The sequence below is a fragment of the Rhinolophus sinicus genome, linkage group LG02 (assembly GCF_036562045.2).
Source record: "Rhinolophus sinicus isolate RSC01 linkage group LG02, ASM3656204v1, whole genome shotgun sequence".
In the NCBI taxonomy this organism is placed as follows: Eukaryota; Metazoa; Chordata; class Mammalia; order Chiroptera; family Rhinolophidae; genus Rhinolophus; species Rhinolophus sinicus.
In genome coordinates this window covers 196329907-196347911 of record NC_133752.1, presented here as the reverse complement: position 1 = coordinate 196347911, position 18005 = coordinate 196329907, and the positions used below count along the sequence as shown (strand labels likewise).

Below are 18005 nucleotides of genomic sequence, written 5' to 3'. Positions count from 1 at the left end.
CTACTGGACATCAAGACGCCACACACGGGGGCCAAGTAAGTCAGGATGGGAAAGGCGAGCTTCGCCCAGCCTCCGGGGCGGGCAGGAGGGGGCTCACCCAACCCCCGGTGGTCAGGGCTCCCCTGGGAATTCTGAGAACCCAGCAGAGGGCAGCCACCTCATAGGCTGGCCCTCGTCCTATGGGGAACTCTCAGCCAGAGGAGGTGACAAAACCTGTGCACCATGGCGTGGAGGAGGGGGGATTCAGTGAGTAAATGTTAGTAGCACTGCCCTTATCGTCCAAGGCAGTACAGGTGGGACAGAAAATGTCTGTCCCCTCCCCTCCCATAAAATCTGCACCAAAACAGTCCCGGGTCACCTTGAGCCTAAAAGCTATAGAGGAAAGGGGATCCCATATGGCCCATTACTGATAACATTTTTACTGATACAGAATTCACACACCATGTGATTCATGCATGTAGCGTGTGCGGTTTCAGTGGTTTTTAGTATACACACAAAATTGTGCTGCCATCACCATAATCAACCAGGAACATTTTCATTGCCCCCAAAAGAAACCTCGTGCCTATTAACAATAGTCACTCCCCATCTCCACTTCCCCCACTTCCTTCCAACCACTGCACTATTTTTTCTGTCTACAGATTTGCCTGTACTGGACATTTCATATGAATGGAAATGGAATCATAATATGTGACCTCTTGTGTCTGGCTTCGTTCACTTAGCAGGATGCTTTCCAGCTTCATCCACGTTGTAGCGTGTGTCAGTCCTCTGTTCCTTCTTGTGGCTGAACAATAGTCCACTGTATAAATATACACATTCGACTGACCCATCCATCAGTTGATGGGCATTTCGGTTGTCGCCACGTTTGGGCTCTTGCCGACAATGCTGATACGAATGTGGGTGTACAAGTTTTTACGTGGACACGTGTTCACTTCTCTAGGCCAGCCTTCCCCTTCAGCCTTTCTCAGCAACTTTTTCCATCCAATTCACTGGTGATATGTTACAAAAGAAGACGGTTTCAATTGGGAAAATATCTGTAGAGAACTAGGGCTCCCGCTGAACAGAACTGTGCGTGGCCAATGCTGCTTAAGGTATTTCTTCTCCACAAACTAAAATGGTCACCTGAACACACGTCATCAAAAATATGCGTAGTCCATGATTTTCCTGTTCAAGCAAAACTGATAAAACTATCTAAATGGCCCCAATAACCTCTTGGAAATGGAAGTTTGCTGCCCCTCTCAGAGATGAACAGAAGGGCACGAAACCGGAATAGAGTGTTCTCTGCCACCCTTGGAAACATGCAGCCTGCAAAATTGGCCACGAAGCAAATTTCTGCGAAGCATATTCTAGTTCCCCACTAACTAAAAAATATTAAATCAGATACATAATCCCGTGAAGAATAAAAGTAAAAATAAAGGGAGGTTTGGAGGAAGAAAGGTGGACAGCCCCATGGCATTACATACTGGTTTTGTCAAAGCCACCCAGAAGGGTCGGCAGGATGGAAGCAGCTGCCCTGCTCCAGCCCTCCTCTGTCTCCCTCCCTGAGGGTCAGGCAGCGTGCGGAGAGTGCACTGGCCATGACAGGGCACCATCAGCTCCCGGCCAAGCTGTCTCCCCTCCCGGCTTCCGCCCTCCTCTCCAACCACCCTTCCAGTTTCCTTGGGGGGCCTCCTTGTCTCCTCCTTCTCCCCCTGAACTTTAAAGGTCATGCTCCTGAGACCTTGCCCTAGATGACGGCTCTTCTCATTCTATTCTCTTCCGACGCCAGCTCACACCCTCCCACAGCTCCAGCGCTGTCCCTGCCCCCGAAACCCCTCCACCTACAGCTCCACCTCTGCACCGCACGGCTCAGGTGTTGCATGAGCTCCTCTCACTGGACTCATCATCCCCAACTCTGCTCCTTCACTGGGAGGGAAACAGGACACCACCCACCAGTTTTAGGAACCTGCACTTCACCCTCACCCCACTTCTGCCTACTTCTTAACTGGCTCCACTTCTCACCACCTCCTCTCCCACCCCCCCGTTCAAACTACCTCCCAGGATCAATGCCACAGCCCCAACCGACCCCCTGCCTCCTTGCTGGTGTTCTTCAAATACCCCATGCTCGCCTCTGCCTCAGGGCCTTTGAACATGCTATTCCTTCCACCCTGAACACATCCGCCTTCCCCACTGCCTGTGCAGCTCTTACTCATCCCTCTGGTCTCAAGCTTCTGTATCATTCTCTGACCGCCCCACCCCACCCAAGGCCACAGGCCCCCACCGTGGCTCTTACTGCACCCCAGTACCGTTTTCCTGGTCCCGTTCACACCTGCACACCCCTTTGTCATGATCTCCACTACTGGACGTTAAGCCCTCTGAGGGCAGGAATGATGACCATCTTGTTATGCCTTGTCTGTGGCTCTGTCTCCAGCACCCAGCACTCACTGCCTGGCACTGGAGCTCTATAAGCAGCTATTGAGTTAATTACCTAATTACTGAGCACCTACTATGTGCCAGGCTCTGGGAATAAGTAAGACAGACCGGGCCTCTGTCCTTGAGGCTCTTACATTCTAATCTGATATTAAAAGACAAACAAGGACATGCTCTTTCAGGCTGTGATCAATGTTACAAAGAAAATAAGGCAGCAGGGTACAGAGGAGCCTGACACAGACCCTCAGCCAAGAGATCAAGGTCAACATCAGCAACTGTTTTGCTTAATGCCATAACCCCAGTGGCTAAACTTGGCACAGACCCCCAGAGGGGGCTCAAACTACAGAACTGCCTACAGACCCAGAACGGTCTCTGGGGCATGCAGACATCTGGTTCCAGAGGCTGCCTTGCCGAGGGCCAAATCCTGTTGGAAAACACCGGATAATGTTTCTCCTGTGAAGAAACGAAAACTTCAAAAATTCCATCGCGATGTCTGACCTGGTCAAAGTCCAAATATTAAAACCACAGACAAAAATGGATGCAAATCAAACTCCATGCCACAGGCCAGGGGGTCAGCTCTGGGAAGTAAACACAACCCACTGTCAGTCTCACTGCTGTCCCCATGGAGGTACCGTCTCCCCCTGGACCCGACCCGCTACTTCCAAGGTCCCCATCTTCATCCTGTTTCACAAGCCTTTTTAAATATAGCACCAGTCATGGTTTTTAGGGACGTCCTTGTTTGCAAACCCCGAATCCTGCAAGCAAATGTCTAGGACATAACTTAACAATACCCTAGGCACCGTGTTCTTTGCAAATACATTTTATGAGTTTGCTTTACCAGGATGAAAAATTACTTTTCCTTTAGTTCCATCTGAATGACAATAGGACCTGCAGCCTGTCTCTTCCCAAATTATGACAGTTATGTTTTAATCCCTTCCAAACTGGCTCGTCACTGCTGAATCCGCGGAGGACGCAGGCTTATTGCAACAGGCAGGAGGCCGTCCCAGCCGGGTGGAGCCTGGAGCGCATTACGGGGCGTCTCCCTGCGGCCCTCATAGCACCGTCTTCCCCCAGAGGCACGTTTTTATGCAGCTGACTTTCTTCACACAAAGGGAGGAAGAAAACAGAACTTAACAACTAGGAAGAGTCTTGTCCGATAAACTAGGAAATGAGATGTGAAATCTGCTTGTGGGGAGAAACGTGGATCCCAGGGATGACAGGGTCAGCCTGCTTTAGACCAACGTGCTCTCAAATGTGGAGGCTTTCTCTGGCTATTCATTCCAGAAAGCACGAGAATTGCCATTCTCTCTTTCAAAGATCATTCCACATAGAAAGTATCTCATCTGTAAACCGCTCTCTGCCTGGGCAGCACAAGCTGTTCACCTGTAAGTGATTCAGGATGCTTCTGGAGGAGGCTACAGAAAACGAACCACAGAACGAAACACAGCCTACGAGACTTAGGGTAAGTCTTTCGGGCGACTGTGTCACTCCTAAATCTGTACTACACACCTGCGCGTGCTTACCTGGCGCAGTGACGTGGACTTGTGTGCACGATCTCACCTTATCCTCACAACGACACTGGGAGGGAAGCACTACTGTTCTGAGCCAGGATTTGAATCCAGGAAAACAGACTCCGGAACCTACTGCACCCTTCACCCTTAACCTACCGTAGTCACAATAGGTGCTCAAAGAGAGCTTGTGAATGAATGTGGGAGCCAGGGTTATTTCTACAGGAAGCAGAGGGCAGCTGGCAGTATTTTACACAGTGACAGTCCTGAGGAAGCAGGGTCAGCAGGGTAAGTCTACAGAGGGAGACAGGACAGTGCCCAAGGCAAGAGGTGAAACGAAAAGTGCAGATGACAGAGAACAGAGAAAGAAAACACGGGGACTGATCGTGCTTTCTCAGAAAGAGCCCTGCGGTCCCAAGACTGGGACGTGGCCAGCGGTCAGGATGTCAGCCAGGTCTCACCATGACCTGCTCAGAGCTGCACATGGGCCACGCTCGGCACTAAAAACAACTGTTTCTGAGCCAAATCCCTACAAAGAACCACTGGGAGGCCTTGCTGAGGCCTACTCAGATTGAATCAAGCTGGAGCTTGGGTAATTAGAGTCCACAGTACAGGAAGGCTATTCTGAAAAGCAGTAGGAATCACGCCGGGGACGTGGAGGGAGGTGTTCTGTCTGAACCACAAGGCCGGCTGGCTCCCAAGGGAGCTCCTGGGACCACTTGCATTGTCCCCCCATCCCTCGCCCCATCCTCCTCCCAGAGCCCCCTTCCCCAAGATTTGGGTCCTGTAAGTCTGGGGTGGGTCCAAAAGACCTGCCTTGTCTTTAAGCCGCATGCCCCCCAGGTGGTGCTGATGTGCCACCTCCCTTCGGCACTGCCCACCCAACTCCCTCACTCAGGCACCAGGCACCCAGCATGTCTGACTCAGCCCGGCGTGCGGACAGGCTTCCAGGCACTGGGGGCTCGGCTGCAGCAAAACCTTGACAGCCCTGACAGCACGGATTACACTGTGGAGGGAGGAAGAAGCCCCAAACCAACGAGTAAATGTGTAATGGCAGCGGGAAGATCAGAAAGAAAACGAGGCAGGGCAAGGAGGTGGGGTGGGGGAGCGGCATGGGCGGAGGGAGGGGCTGGAGAACATGCTCGGAGGAAACATGGAGAGAAAACTGACGTGGAGAAGGTACTCCAGGCCCGGGCAAAGGCCGGGCACGCAGAGCAGAACCTAACCTTGCCCAAAGGGCAGTCTGGCTGGTTCCTGGGTCCCTTGGCAGTGACCTCTAAGTGTCAAGAGTGTCCTGCTGGATAAAAGCGTCTTGGTTTACGTGGGAGCCTTGGGGAAGCCAGAGAGAACCCACGTGGCTTAGGGTGGGCCTTTGGGTCACACTCTATCTGCCACAGCTGGCGGCTGGGGACAGGTCAGCATCAAGGACAGGCAGCCATGCCTATGAGATGGCACCCCGATAAAAACTCTGGACCACGAGGCTAGGAGCTTCCCCGGCTGACGATGCTCCTCAAATATTGTCACAGCATTGCCAGTAAGTGACGCTGTCCACAACGCCAGGGGAGAAGGCAGCAGGAAGCACTGTGTTTGGTGCCCTCCTAGACCCTGCCCCCTGGGCATCCCCCCTCGGGTGATTTTACCCGCATCCTTTCATCGTAATAAACCATAACTGTGAGTGTAACAGTGTTCAGGGAATTCTGGGAGTCCTTCTAGAGAATTAGCAAACCCATGGCCCATCTTGGGAACATCGTGCATCGACAGCCTCAGTAGAACAAAACGGCAGAGGGAGGATGGATTTGCCCTCTCCTGGCCTGAGTGCATGAGCTGAAACATCGATCTTTTGTCCTCGGCTCTCTGGCACCACCTGCTCCCCTGGGCTCCAGCTTGCAAAGGGCGGACTATGGGACATCTCAGCCTCTGTAATCATGAGAGCCAATTCCTTATGATAAACCTCAATCTATGCATAGATGGACAGACAGACAGACAGAGAGATCCATACCCTACAGGTTCTGTTTCTCGGGTGAACCTGACAAATACAGTGCGTCCCCTTTGTGCTGTTTAAATCTCCATCAGAATGACATTCTGGTGGCTAAAGACAGGGTCACTTCCCTCACTGACATTCTTCTGTTCTGAATCATAAACTGGTATTCAAGGGGGAAAAACATCTTAATAAACTACGAATTGACATTTTTGGGTGGGCCCTGAAACTGACATTTTCAATTTCAGTTGTTTTTTTTTTTTAAAAAGGCACCTTGCAAAGGTCTTCTTTATCCTGAATTAGATTTGTGAAAACATAGCAATGCACCCACGCAGGTCCAAGAGCGGTGGTGCAGGTGGAGATACCTCCAAAAAAGAACTTTTAGTAGAACATATCTGTGACATGCACTGCCGTAAACAAAGCCCCTGGGTCACCTGAGTTGGCCGTGGGCTGCGGAAGCGAAACAATGTCCACGGCTGCCTACTCTGGAGCTGGCAGTGGTCCAGCCAGGAGCGGCTGCTGTCGGAGCCCAGGGCCTTTGCTCGTCAGGATTATCTCCTGGGGCCCTCCTGTGGTTCAGATCAGAGCACTCAAACCTGCCATCTGGGCTTGGACAAGACAAACGCTACAAATAAAGCCTCATGGCGAAGCTGGAGCTTAGAAACCACACTGGGAAGAAAAAGCTGCCCCTTTTCACTAAAAGAAGCCACAGAGCCACCAGCCCACCCATCCTTGCTTCCTTGATTTCTGAGAACGATGCAGCCATCTTCTCGTCTGGCTGGTATCGCACTTCCAGACGAGATGCTACGAAAATGGACCATCCGCCCAGAGCAGGGGTGCCGGCATCAGACGACTCCCTCCCCAGGAGTGGCCAGAGGGGTCACATGCTGTTCAGAGCCACCTCTGAATCCTCCATCATGCTCCGGAAGGAGTCGGAACCCAATCTGCAAGGTTCTGTGCTAGTTCACGCCAGCTGCCCCTTCTGCCGAGGGCAGCGCATAAGCCAGCAGTTTCAAAGGCCCGGTGGAGCAGGGTACCTGGTGGTGCTCCATGCGCTGACCTTGACTCCTTCCATGGCTCCCTTCAGCCTCCTCACCCTCCGTGTCCCTCCACCTAACACAGCATTCAGGCCCCTTTCAGCAGCCCGCGGGATTCGTTCCTTTTGCCCACAAGAGCCTGAACCCCAAAAGCTTTGCCCCAACAGGAGCGTGCCAACCAAGACCCCCCCCCCCTTACCTTGACCAGCTCCTTGAACTTGGGGTCGTCCTTGGAGGTGGGGTTGATCATCGTGCGCTCCTCGTTCTCCTCTGCCGGGGACAAAGGCGACAGGGTCAGCGTCAGTGGGGGCGGCAGGCTTTCCAGGGGCAGCCAACTTCCCTCGCATAGTAGGGGAGATGAACTGAGAGCAGAGAACCTCGCCATTTCCTCAGGAAGGGTGAGCCAAACGGCCCTGCATTGGCCGTGCAGCCAGTCACACCGCCCAGGGGCGGTGGCCGACTGCGGAAACTGCCTCCCAGACGGAGATGGGCCATCCTCACGCCTTCACCTCTTCCTGAAGGGGATACGTTCATACTCAGTCATACTCAGCCTCATGCCTCACCGACTCCCACCTTTCGGAGAGACTCTGGGAGAGGGGACCATGCACACAGGCCTGAACCGGCTCCGTGGGGAAGCTGCTTGCAGCCGCTATTAGTAAACATGGGGGAGAGCAGTCATTCACTGAGAAAGCTCCCCACTCCGTAAAATAGTTCAGACCAAAAACACTAGAAAGAAAAAGCAAATCAAAAGGACGATGTTTCGCAGCTAAATGTGTTCATCTGTACTCTGTTTCTGTGTATTTGTTTACCTGTTTGTTTTTCCCTCTATGTCCTGGCCTTGATCTATGGACAGTGGGGGCCCAGCAAGCTTGCACAGGAGTGACGTGCTGATAACCAGCATGGGACTACAGAGGGGAAAGACCTACCAAAGCCAGACACGACGCTGAGCAAACCTGACCAGGCTAATGAAAAGGAAATAAGAGGCAGCATGGGGCCCGCAGGCAGAGCCAGGACTCCTCGGAAGTGCAGGTGGACATGGCCAGGAAGCAGCAGGGGCCAGGGGCCAGGCCCACACAGGCTCCCATGCAGCTGGGGATCCTGTTGGTGTGGGTGGGACAACAATGGCTTTGCATGACAGTGGCTTCCCAGCAGCAAATGTTGAAACCTGACAAAGTGGAAAAACTATTTTTGGAGTCGTGCAGACCTGAGGCTTGAGAAGGATGCTCCAGGTAACACACTGGGGGGCACTGAGGGTCCCTGGTGATGTCCGTGCACTAAGGCCCTCATCGGCCTCCCACGACTCCTGGGATCGAGGCCAGCGTCCTCCGTGTGGCCTCTGAGGCCCTCTGCAGCCTCATCCCCCCAGCCCGCCCAGCCTCTCCTCACTCCGCAGCAAGCCTCACCACTGCCAGCCACAGGGCCCTGGCACACGTGCCCCCTGTCTGACACCCCGTCCCCACTCCATATCCCTTCACCCTTCAGAGCTCAGCTCCAGGTACTGACTCGGTCACATGAGCTTCCGAGGCCGTGGTACCTTACGAAGCAAACTGGAGAACGCCAACAGCCAGGCCCAAGAGCAGCTATTTAGAGGAGGGTTAGGGCCCAGGCAAAGGCAGATTCAAGACATTATTGATAAAACAATAGCCTGCCACATGTATAAGATGAATCTATTCTCTAGTCCTGTTGGTCTAAAGCAGGGTTCTCAACCAGTAGAGAGGTGTCCCCCACCCCACCCCACCCCAAAGGACATAGAGCAATGTCTGGAGACAGTTTTGCTTGTCCCAGCTGGTGGGGGGATGCTGTGGCATCTCGAGGGGACAGGCCAGGGATGCTGAGCAACACCCCACAAGGCACAGGGGGGCCCCCACAATAAGGACTTGCCCAGTGCCAGCTGCCCATGGTTCCAAGGCAGCGAAGCCCTGCTCTCGGTCAGGCTGCGTTCCAGGCCGCAAGCTGGTCCCTAATGTGTGCTTGGACAGAGTCACCCAGGACCTTCCGCCTGGACAGCAGCTTCAGCCAGCGGTAACAAGGAGAAGTCACGCTCTTCCAAGAAGAGAGACAGAAACCGCAGCGGACCCCGCGGAACGGCAGGGAGCTGGGCCAGCACTTGGCTTCAGGTCGGCTGGGTTGGACGTGCCTTTGCATTTCTTCTCCTCAAGCTCTTGCTGGCCTGGCCTTGTCTAGAAACCACAACAGAGGGATAAACCGGGGCTTCCCTTTGAACCAGGGTTTGGAAATAAACGGAATGCTGCACGATTGCCTTCCAGACTCCTCAGTTCCCAAAACATGCTCTAAGGAAAATATGTCCAGGCTGTCACCTCATTAGTGCCAGACTCTGACGTGGCCCCAGGGAGGTGGGTGTAGGGCCTTTGACACTTGGCAGCTCCCACCTGGCAGGTCTCAGACTTGGGGGCAGCTCTGGCGTACACAGAGATGGGGTTGTATTCATCATGTTTCTTCTTCCCAGTATTTCCTGCTGCTTTGACATCTTGGGGCCTCGTGGACTAGAGAGACTGTCACTCCCAGGGCTAATTCCCAAGACAGCTAACAACTGCCCTGTGAGGAACTTACTTGTGCAAACCAACCAGAGCCCACACTCCAGCCACCTCTGTTCCTGGGTCACGCAGTCCCAGCTGACATCCCCGGCCCTCATCACCCCAGAGCCAGATACAGACAACTCAGGGGCTCCGACACCCCAGAGCCACTGTAATCATTCAAATTAGCCCATCCTAAGCCTGCTTACCTGGCCTCACCTGTTCTTTCCCATGAAAACCATGAGAAAGGCTTCTGCCCAGACGTCCCCTCACTCCTCTGCCTCCTGCCCGGCTCTGGTGCTTCCCCGTGAGGCCCTGCCTGGCGTGGCGTTTCTCCCACCCCGGGCTCTGTGAGTGTCACAAACTGTCTTTCACAGGACTTGTCTCCTGATCTATCGGCCTCATCAGATCTAAACTATAATAAAACTTACAGTGTAAATCAGAGAGGAAGACATCCCCTTGCCGTTTCCTGGACACTTTTCTAAACATGACCTTGAGCTAAGAGGTCAGACTCTCAAATGCCACCCAGTGTGATGTTTGATTAAAAAGCCGTAACTATCATGCTCCTCTTTAGCCTCCCAAGGCCAATGCACACCACAGAAGCTCGACTATCTCATGAGAAGGAGTTGGTGGGACCCACGGTACCGAGTAGGGTATCTTCAGGGTGAAGGTTCATCAAGGCCGGGGACATCGGAGAGTTGATAGCATTTTTGCCTTCTTCCTGCAGGTCACTCACTGTCGAGCAGAAAGAAAAAGGAAAAAATGGTTAGTATAAATGGAATACCATGGCCTCACAAGTTGGCAGTGGAAACAAAGAGACATCAACTCCTGTTTTTGAAGCATTTAACAAACATTCCTAAATGGCTTGTTGCCCAGAAAAAGTCTGAGGGAAAAATAATCCGAACCAAGAACACGTTCTGTGATCCTTCCCCGTCACCCAAACTTTGCCATCCACGCGAGGCCCTGCCAGTCTGTTTTCACTGCTGTTTGGAATACGTGACCAAGACATGGAAGCTTCTGGAGGCTTCCAGAACTGCCCAAGGCTGCAGAGACGGACAAACCTTGGATCACACCGACAAGGCCTGAAAAGGCGGGGCTCCCTCCCCTCCCCACCCCTCCCTGGATAGCTGAGTCCCAACACACACACAGGCAAGTCCAAAATGTGAAGCAGTGCCATCGTGGACGGCCTCATTCATGGGGACAGAATCCTGATGGTCTGATGACAGGTGACCCCCGGGGTCGGAAGCACCACAACATGCAACAGACTCTAACAAACCAGATCCAGAGGCTTTGAGTTGGAAACACCACGACCTCCTGGGTAGAGAGCACTTGTGTATGTGTTGGGGTGGACAGAGTACCGAACAGTCACACAGTCAGGAGGCAGCTGGAGGCACAGCATGGGTCCTGCGGTGGCAGAGAGGACCCCTCGCTCCCCGCACTACGGAGACCCTCCAGGAAAGCACCTGAGTCACACCCACCGGCAGCACCACCGGGGACTAATACCCTCACCGTCACACCGTGCTGCTACGTGCCGTGATTGTCACTTCCAGACCCAGCTGCTCGTCGGAATCCAGGCTCAGCCCTGAGATGGGACTGAAGGGTGCAGGGTGAGCCTGGGCACCTACAATGTTTTACAGCTCCAGTTGAGAACCACTGGGTGACATTCCCCAGTCACACGCCACAGACCCAGCCCTCTGCATCAGGGATCGCCAGTGACACGTGCCCAGTCCGGTTTGCCCAGGCCTTCTCCTCTTTGATGACTCTTCTTAGAAGTGAAACCCGATTTCCTCTTTCAATACCACAGTCACCTCAAACGTTTAATACCTCCAATTCTAGGTACCTGAAGTGACACGTGATGGCTGTACAACAATGTGAATGTACTTAATGCTACTGAACCGTATACTTAAAATGGGTTAAAACGGTAACTTTTATGTTATGTATATTTTACCGCAATTAAAAAGAAAGATAAAAGAAAAATACTGTTCCGGTCTGGAAGACAGCATTCGGTCTGAACCCCACCCCACAGAACAGGCCCCACACGTGGCCATCTTGTTAGCCCCCAAATTCTTAGCTTAACTGTACAAGAAGCAGACAAATGTTAAATACCTTCACGAGTAAGAGATGAACACGCAGATGGTCGAGACCCCTTCTGCCCCACTTCCCTAAAAATATTCCAAAGATCCCCATGGGTCTCCCAGGCCAGAGACCAAATTCCAGTAATTAATTTTACTAACGAACAAGTTACAAAGAAGATTTTACCAGCCAATAGCTTCCAAAGGCGGAAAAGGGAAGAAGGGAAGGGGTCTTTTTTTCACAGTCCTCACTGACACGAGGTGTGACGTGACCTGGTGAAGCGGGTGTATGTAGAAGACCCTGGCCTCCTGGGTCCCATTTCCTGGGCCGACGTCACAGAAGGACAGAGGGGCCAGGGAGGTCCCTTCAGGTCAAGGTCATCTGTGATGCGTGTTTGCAGCCGAGGAAGAACATGGAGGGTCATACAGTTGGGCTTCAGGGTGCAGGTGAGCCAGGCAGGTGGATGACTAGAGTGAGCCCATCCTCCTCTGCAAAAGCCCCAGAGGTACCACACACGTCATCCACTCACCTGAACACGGACGGGTGCCAGAGCGACTGGTGGGAGGGGCGGAGCTGGGAGATGATAAAGAAACGCTCCCAGGCGACCCTACTGCCTTATCTCAAAAACAAAGAGATTGGGGAAAGGAGACAGCGAATGGCATTTTCAGAGCATAGAAATTGGGTCACATGAAAACAGAGCAATTTCCACACCGCCCTTGAACATCAAAGATAACAGTAAGCAGCGCCAGGGATTTCATGACCTTAATAAACGAGAAATGCTCTGTCAGACCCACCCAGGCTCTGGTTCAGCAGGACTTCCAAAGGGGCTTGTTATGCATAAAGTCTTGAAGGAAAAGGAGGACCCCGAGCCAGGAGGTGGGGGCAGCGGCAGGCAGAGCACAGATCCGGCCGCCAATGGTCATGAGCCCGGATCTGTGGTTACAGAGCCAGGGTTCAAATCTCACTTTGCCACATGCTGGTGTGTGGCTTAGAGCAAGTCCCTGCACCTTCCTAAGCCTCAGTGTCCCCATCTGTAACATGGGGGTGGCAGCAGTACCCTCCTCCAAGGGGGTTCTGAGGAATAAGTTGAGATGAGAGCACTCAGCTACTGGTTCAGATTACAAGTTCTGTGAAAGGGAGGTTCTGAGATGGGTGCAAACTGAGGAATGAGTGATGAAGAGGAGGGTGAGATCTCTCATCTCAGGGAGAACCATGGAAGGCTTCCTGGAGGAGGCAGCAACTGAATGTAGCCTTCAAAGACGCCAAGAATTCAGAAAAGGGACTTTGGGACTCTATGCAAAGCATATGGGTGACAGATCAGAGCCGGGGTTCTGGAAGCCCAACGTGGCGGCCACATCGATGCTGAACCACAGATGGCTCTCTGGGACTCTGCTTTGTTTCACGGCCTGGGTTTTCTCAGGGGTACTTGGCTGAGGAGTTTTCAGTCTAAATCTGGATATTATCGTCTGAGGGTCAGTTGATGACTGGAAGGAGGGGCTCTTCTGGAACCACAGCCTTTCCCCAAGGACCCCACTCTGAGTGTTTCGTGGCTTTCTATTAATCCCAGGAATGCTTTGGTTTTTAAAGTACTGGTCCATTTGCCAGGAAGGGAAACACTTCAAAGATGCAGAATCCCAGCTGTCCTGAGTCACGAAGATCAGGAAGGAGGTCTGGTGTGCACAATGGATGTGAGCGTTCAAAGGGACCGGGGCTCGATGTCATGGGGCAGGGATTAATTCTAAGTGTCTGCCATTGTTTTGGAATGAATGCTTTGTCCACACTAAACCCAACAGCCAACCCGAGGGAGCCGACTCAACGCAGTCCCACTGGGCCAGAGTTCACCTTCCAGTGGCGACACTGTGGCTGAGGACCACACAGTAGACATGGGGTTGGGGGACGCCAGGAGGGTCAGGGACAGAGAGGGAGGATGCAGTCCTGGTGAGAACAGATTGCCGAGGAAGAGCGTTGGATTGGATAAGTGCCCCTTTGGGGATGGCCACTCCGCACTCAGCCCAGGGTCTCAGAGTGGGATAGGCAGGCCACAGTCACCAGATCCTCGGAGTTTTCAAATAAAGTTGGAAATCTGGGATTTAGTATGGAATCTCCCAGTTTATACATATGAGCAAATAATTCAAATTCTGTTTGCCAGCCAGGGACAACCAGTATGCCCCGGCTAACAGTAAATGTCCCCCCCATATTCCTGCCTGTCAGTGGGAACGAGGGAGAGGACCACTGACATTTCCTGAGCACGTACTATATGCCAGACACCTTCCATGCTGTTCACTCATCTCATCTCCTACCCACTTTGTGAGGGAGTGACTCGGTCCTGGTTGGGCCAGCATCTGTTAGAGGTGAAGGCACCTCATGTCTGGAGTCAAGACTGAGCCTGGTTCTACCTGGTCTTGCCCTTCACACTCATTCCTACCCACCTTCAAGCCTCAGTTTACTGACTACCTCCTCCAGGAAGCCCTCCTGGGTGTTGCACATCCACTCCAGGCTCCTCTCTGTCCCACTCGAGTCACACAACCCTGTAACTATCTTTTTCCTGGACCACCTGCCCACAATAGGGCTAACTCAGCTCCTGCACATAGTGGGTCTTTAAGTAGATTTGAACAGCAGCACAATAAAGGGCTTAGAACACTGGAGCCAGTCTGCCAGTTTCAGATCCCGGCTCAGCCACTGATGAGCTGTGTGATCCTGGGCATGCTACTTAATTGCTCCGTGCCTCAGTTTCCATGTGTGAAATGGGGCCTGATCTACCCCGAAGAGAGATGACGAAGATAAAATGAGATGAGCATGTAGACCAACCACTGGCATGCAGTAAGCACTTAATAAATGCTGGCTTCCAGCATCTGTTTGCTGCATGAACACCACCAAAGCCCATTGTCCTTCCATCTCTCCACCCAAAGATGGGGCAAAGTGGAAAGAAAGAAAACCCCCCATCCTGACTGGAATTACAAAAAAAAAGAAGGAAGAAAAAGACTTGAAAACTGAAGGCTGGCCCCTTGAAAGCATCACCTAAGGAGCTGCCATCGAAACCCCAGGCCAAACACCAGGGTTCCCTCTTTGATTTCTTTATTTTTAATCTTTTCCTTTGTATGTGTTTCTTTCTTTTTTAATTTTTTTTTATACCTAGGTTCTTTCCCCAAAAAAAGGTTTTAGGCAGGTTTGTGCTCCATGTTGACATTATTAGGAAAAATACAACTTTGAAAGCAGGCTGGCTGACTGAGCAGGGTTACCGCAGCGGAAGTACAAATCTGAAAACACAAAGGTTTCTCGGCTTCTCCCTCCACGAGGGGTGCCGGGGTGGGGTGGGGTGGTGGGATAGCAATGCACCCCCTGCAAAGATGGGGAGCAGAGAGCTCACGCGGCAGGGGGGTCACCTGCTGGGGGTTCGGCAAGGATGAAAAGGCCTTGTGGGGGATGGAGGCTGCAGCTGTGACAACTCCATTTCCTGACATTTTTCTAAGTGTGTCATTTCAACACAACAGAGACGCTTTCACATCTCGGGGGCTTTTACAGCATATATACATGTCCTGGTTTTCACAGAGAACAAAAGATCAGGGGAGAATTTTCAGCAGCCCAACTGAGTAAGGATCAAAGAGAAAACACCAACAAAAAAGTGGTGCTCTTCCCCCACCCACATCGAAAAGGACTTGGAAATGGCTGGAAAGCTGCCTCAATTTAGGACACTTAACCAGCCCTTTTCCAGACAGACCCACTCTAGTTACAACTGATCCTTCTCAAGACACTGAGTGGTCCTCAGAGTCGGGAGGGAAAATAAAGATGGATACAGAATGGAGACTCGCCGTCAGCTCCCCACACCCAGTCCCTTCCCCGGCTGGGAAGGGCAATCAGGGACTGACTTCTGTGTGTTTCCGTAGAAACCCTATGAAATCGTTCTTAAATGGGGCTTCCCGGGCCTCCGCCAAGTGAGAGTTTCCTATGAATTCTCCAACTTCCATCTGCGCTCAGAGGGGTGGCTTCTTTGCAGAAGTTGTAATGTATCAGAATAATTACATTCATCAGCCATGAAGGTCTTCTTAACAGAGCGGATCTTCTAAAAATGAATCAAACTGTACTTCATGGAAGCTCTCACAGCTCAGTGGAATTTACATAAGGCCCAAAGAAAACCTCAACCAGAACTGTGATGACACCCACAGACCCGACAGCTGGGGGGACGATGCGGTAGGACAACCCTTTCTGACATCAAAGATAAGCTGGTCAGAACCATCTACCGATCAGAATTCAAAGGGGTGAGTGATTTCTGGTCTGTCATGCTTGTAAAGGCCTTGAAACGTGGAACCCGGCCTTCCCCGGGGGTTATGAACTCTGGATTCGATTGAACCAAGAGTCTCAGGGTTACGACGGACGGATGACAGTGTCCTGCCCAGGGTAGAGGCAGTGAGGACTAACACCCTGGGAGAGTGCAGCTGGCCTCCCTGACCCAGATATGGGAAAAGAACAAAATTCCTTTCACCCATCCATGTAGCAAAACGTCAAAGAAAGAGCCTCCTAAGCTTTGGAGTGTCTGATCTGGTCTGTTTGTACTGAGAACTGGATTCTGGCCTTGTCACACAGGGTGCAGGCCCACCGTAAGGAGCTGGGTGTGTTTACATACGGTGAATTTGCGGTCATTTCCCAGCTCGGGGTGGGTTCCTGAGCTACGCAGACAAGTTCACAGGAATAAGAAAGCACAGTGACTGCGGCCCAAACCACAGGGCCGCTCAGCGCAAACTCCTGACTTAACGCGGTTTGCTCTACTAAGGCATGAGGTCCCATCCCATTTCTTTTCTTTTTTTTTTAAAGTTTTTTATTTATTTTAAGTGTGTTTTTCCAGGACCCATCAGCTCCAAGTCAAGTAGTTGTTTCAATCTAATTGTGGAGGGTGCAGCTCACAGTGGCCCATGCAGGGATCGAACCGGCAACCTTGTTGTTAAGAGCACCGCATGCTAACCAACTGAGCTAACTGCCCCCATCCCATTTCTTGAGACAGAAGACGTTTAGAGGCTAAAATAAACATGTAAGCATTTCAATAAGGCGAAATCTACAGGAGGTCAACAGGCATTACTGACCCCAGGATAAGAGCTCGCAGCTGCCAAGTCCCAGATTTAAACAGCCTGCGGATTTAACAGACATTTGCTCAAAGGTCAGTAGGGGCTGCCAGGGCTGGGAGCGGATGGTGCAGGCAGCACACATGGGGAAGGATGAGTGCAGCAGCCCCACCTAGCACCTGGCACCGAGGAGGCTTTCAAGGAACAAATGTAGAGTTAATTAAGTGAGTCCATATCAAGGTGTAGAGCTTCAAAAGCAGGTTTCAAAACTATAGGCATGATATTTATCTAAAAAGTATAGTCAGAAAACTCAAAACTATCTATTTTTGTGCGTGCACGTTTCAATTCACAGAAAAAGGAATGAAAGCATACGCTCCAAAGTGAGAATAGCATTACCTCTGGAAGGCACGAGTGACAGGAGGAGGAAACTGGGGGACGCTTTGCCACAACTGTGTTCATATGTTACTTGTGAAATAAGAATTAGGTTAAAAGAATAGACAACAAACAGATGCTCTGACAGGGGTATGTGCAGGGCACTGCAGGGGGTTGGGGGCAGAGGAGGTAGCAGCCAATTCTACAGGGAAGGGGACCAAGAGCAGAGAGGAGGACAGACTGCCTGCCCATGGGGCCAGTCAAGGCACTCTGTCCGGAGGCACGGGGAGGTTTCTAGAGACAGAGAGGCAGGACTCCAAACCCAGGTGCCGAGCTGCCCGAGCCTGCATGGGCCCCCTTCACCTGCTTAGGCGAAGCCTGGGCCTGGAGACCTCTGACCGTGGGCTTCCTTGCAGGGGGGCCGGCAGGGGGAAAGCCCTGTCTGTGTGCTGCAGATGCCCCTGAGTAAGTCACAGAGGGTCACCTGGCCCACGCCCTTTGTGTGTGGGCAAGAGAGAAGCAGTAGTTTTGGGGTGGAGTAACTGATCTCCCCCAGGCAGTTCCGCCATCACCTCCAGTCTCAGGAAAGCACCGTCTGCTGGACGCCAGGGCATCCACACAGCTTGGAACCTTGGAGTCACCTTCTGCAGGACCATCTACTTGCTCCTCTGTGCTTCTGCTGACCAGATCAGTGCACAGCGCCTGTCTTGGGTGATGGTGGGCACGCACAGAGCTGCCTGGGAAAGGTGTGCGAGGGGAGCTGGGGGGCCTTCATCTTCAGGGAACCCAGCCCTGGGGACCTGCAGGATGAAAAAGGCTGCGCCCTGAGACAACACCTGTGAATGACCCCGTCACCAGCGTCACCAGTGGATGTTCCTGCCATCTCTGCCCTCCCCACCCCCCTTCAACAGCCAGAGTCTGCCCCGGAGCCTTCGCTAATCCTTTACCCTCCTAAGCACTTGGCCCTGGTGCCCAGACTCCAATGCACTCAGGAACCCCTGGGCTAACGAGCGGATTCGTACCCAGCAGGTCTGGGCAAGGTC

General features: G+C 52.4%; 1 protein-coding gene across 2 annotated transcripts in view; it reads right to left on the bottom strand.

Moving 5' to 3' along the window:
• PARVB (parvin beta) overlaps positions 1-18005 on the bottom strand; it is a 90962-nt gene that overhangs the window by 32967 nt on the left and 39990 nt on the right. For both annotated transcript variants that reach the window (XM_074326524.1, XM_074326522.1), the window contains exons 2-3: positions 10109-10198; positions 7129-7199 (exon numbers count right to left, since the gene is read on the bottom strand). In XM_074326524.1, the coding sequence (XP_074182625.1) occupies positions 7129-7199; positions 10109-10198 (161 nt within the window). The remainder of the gene's footprint in view (positions 1-7128; positions 7200-10108; positions 10199-18005) is intronic.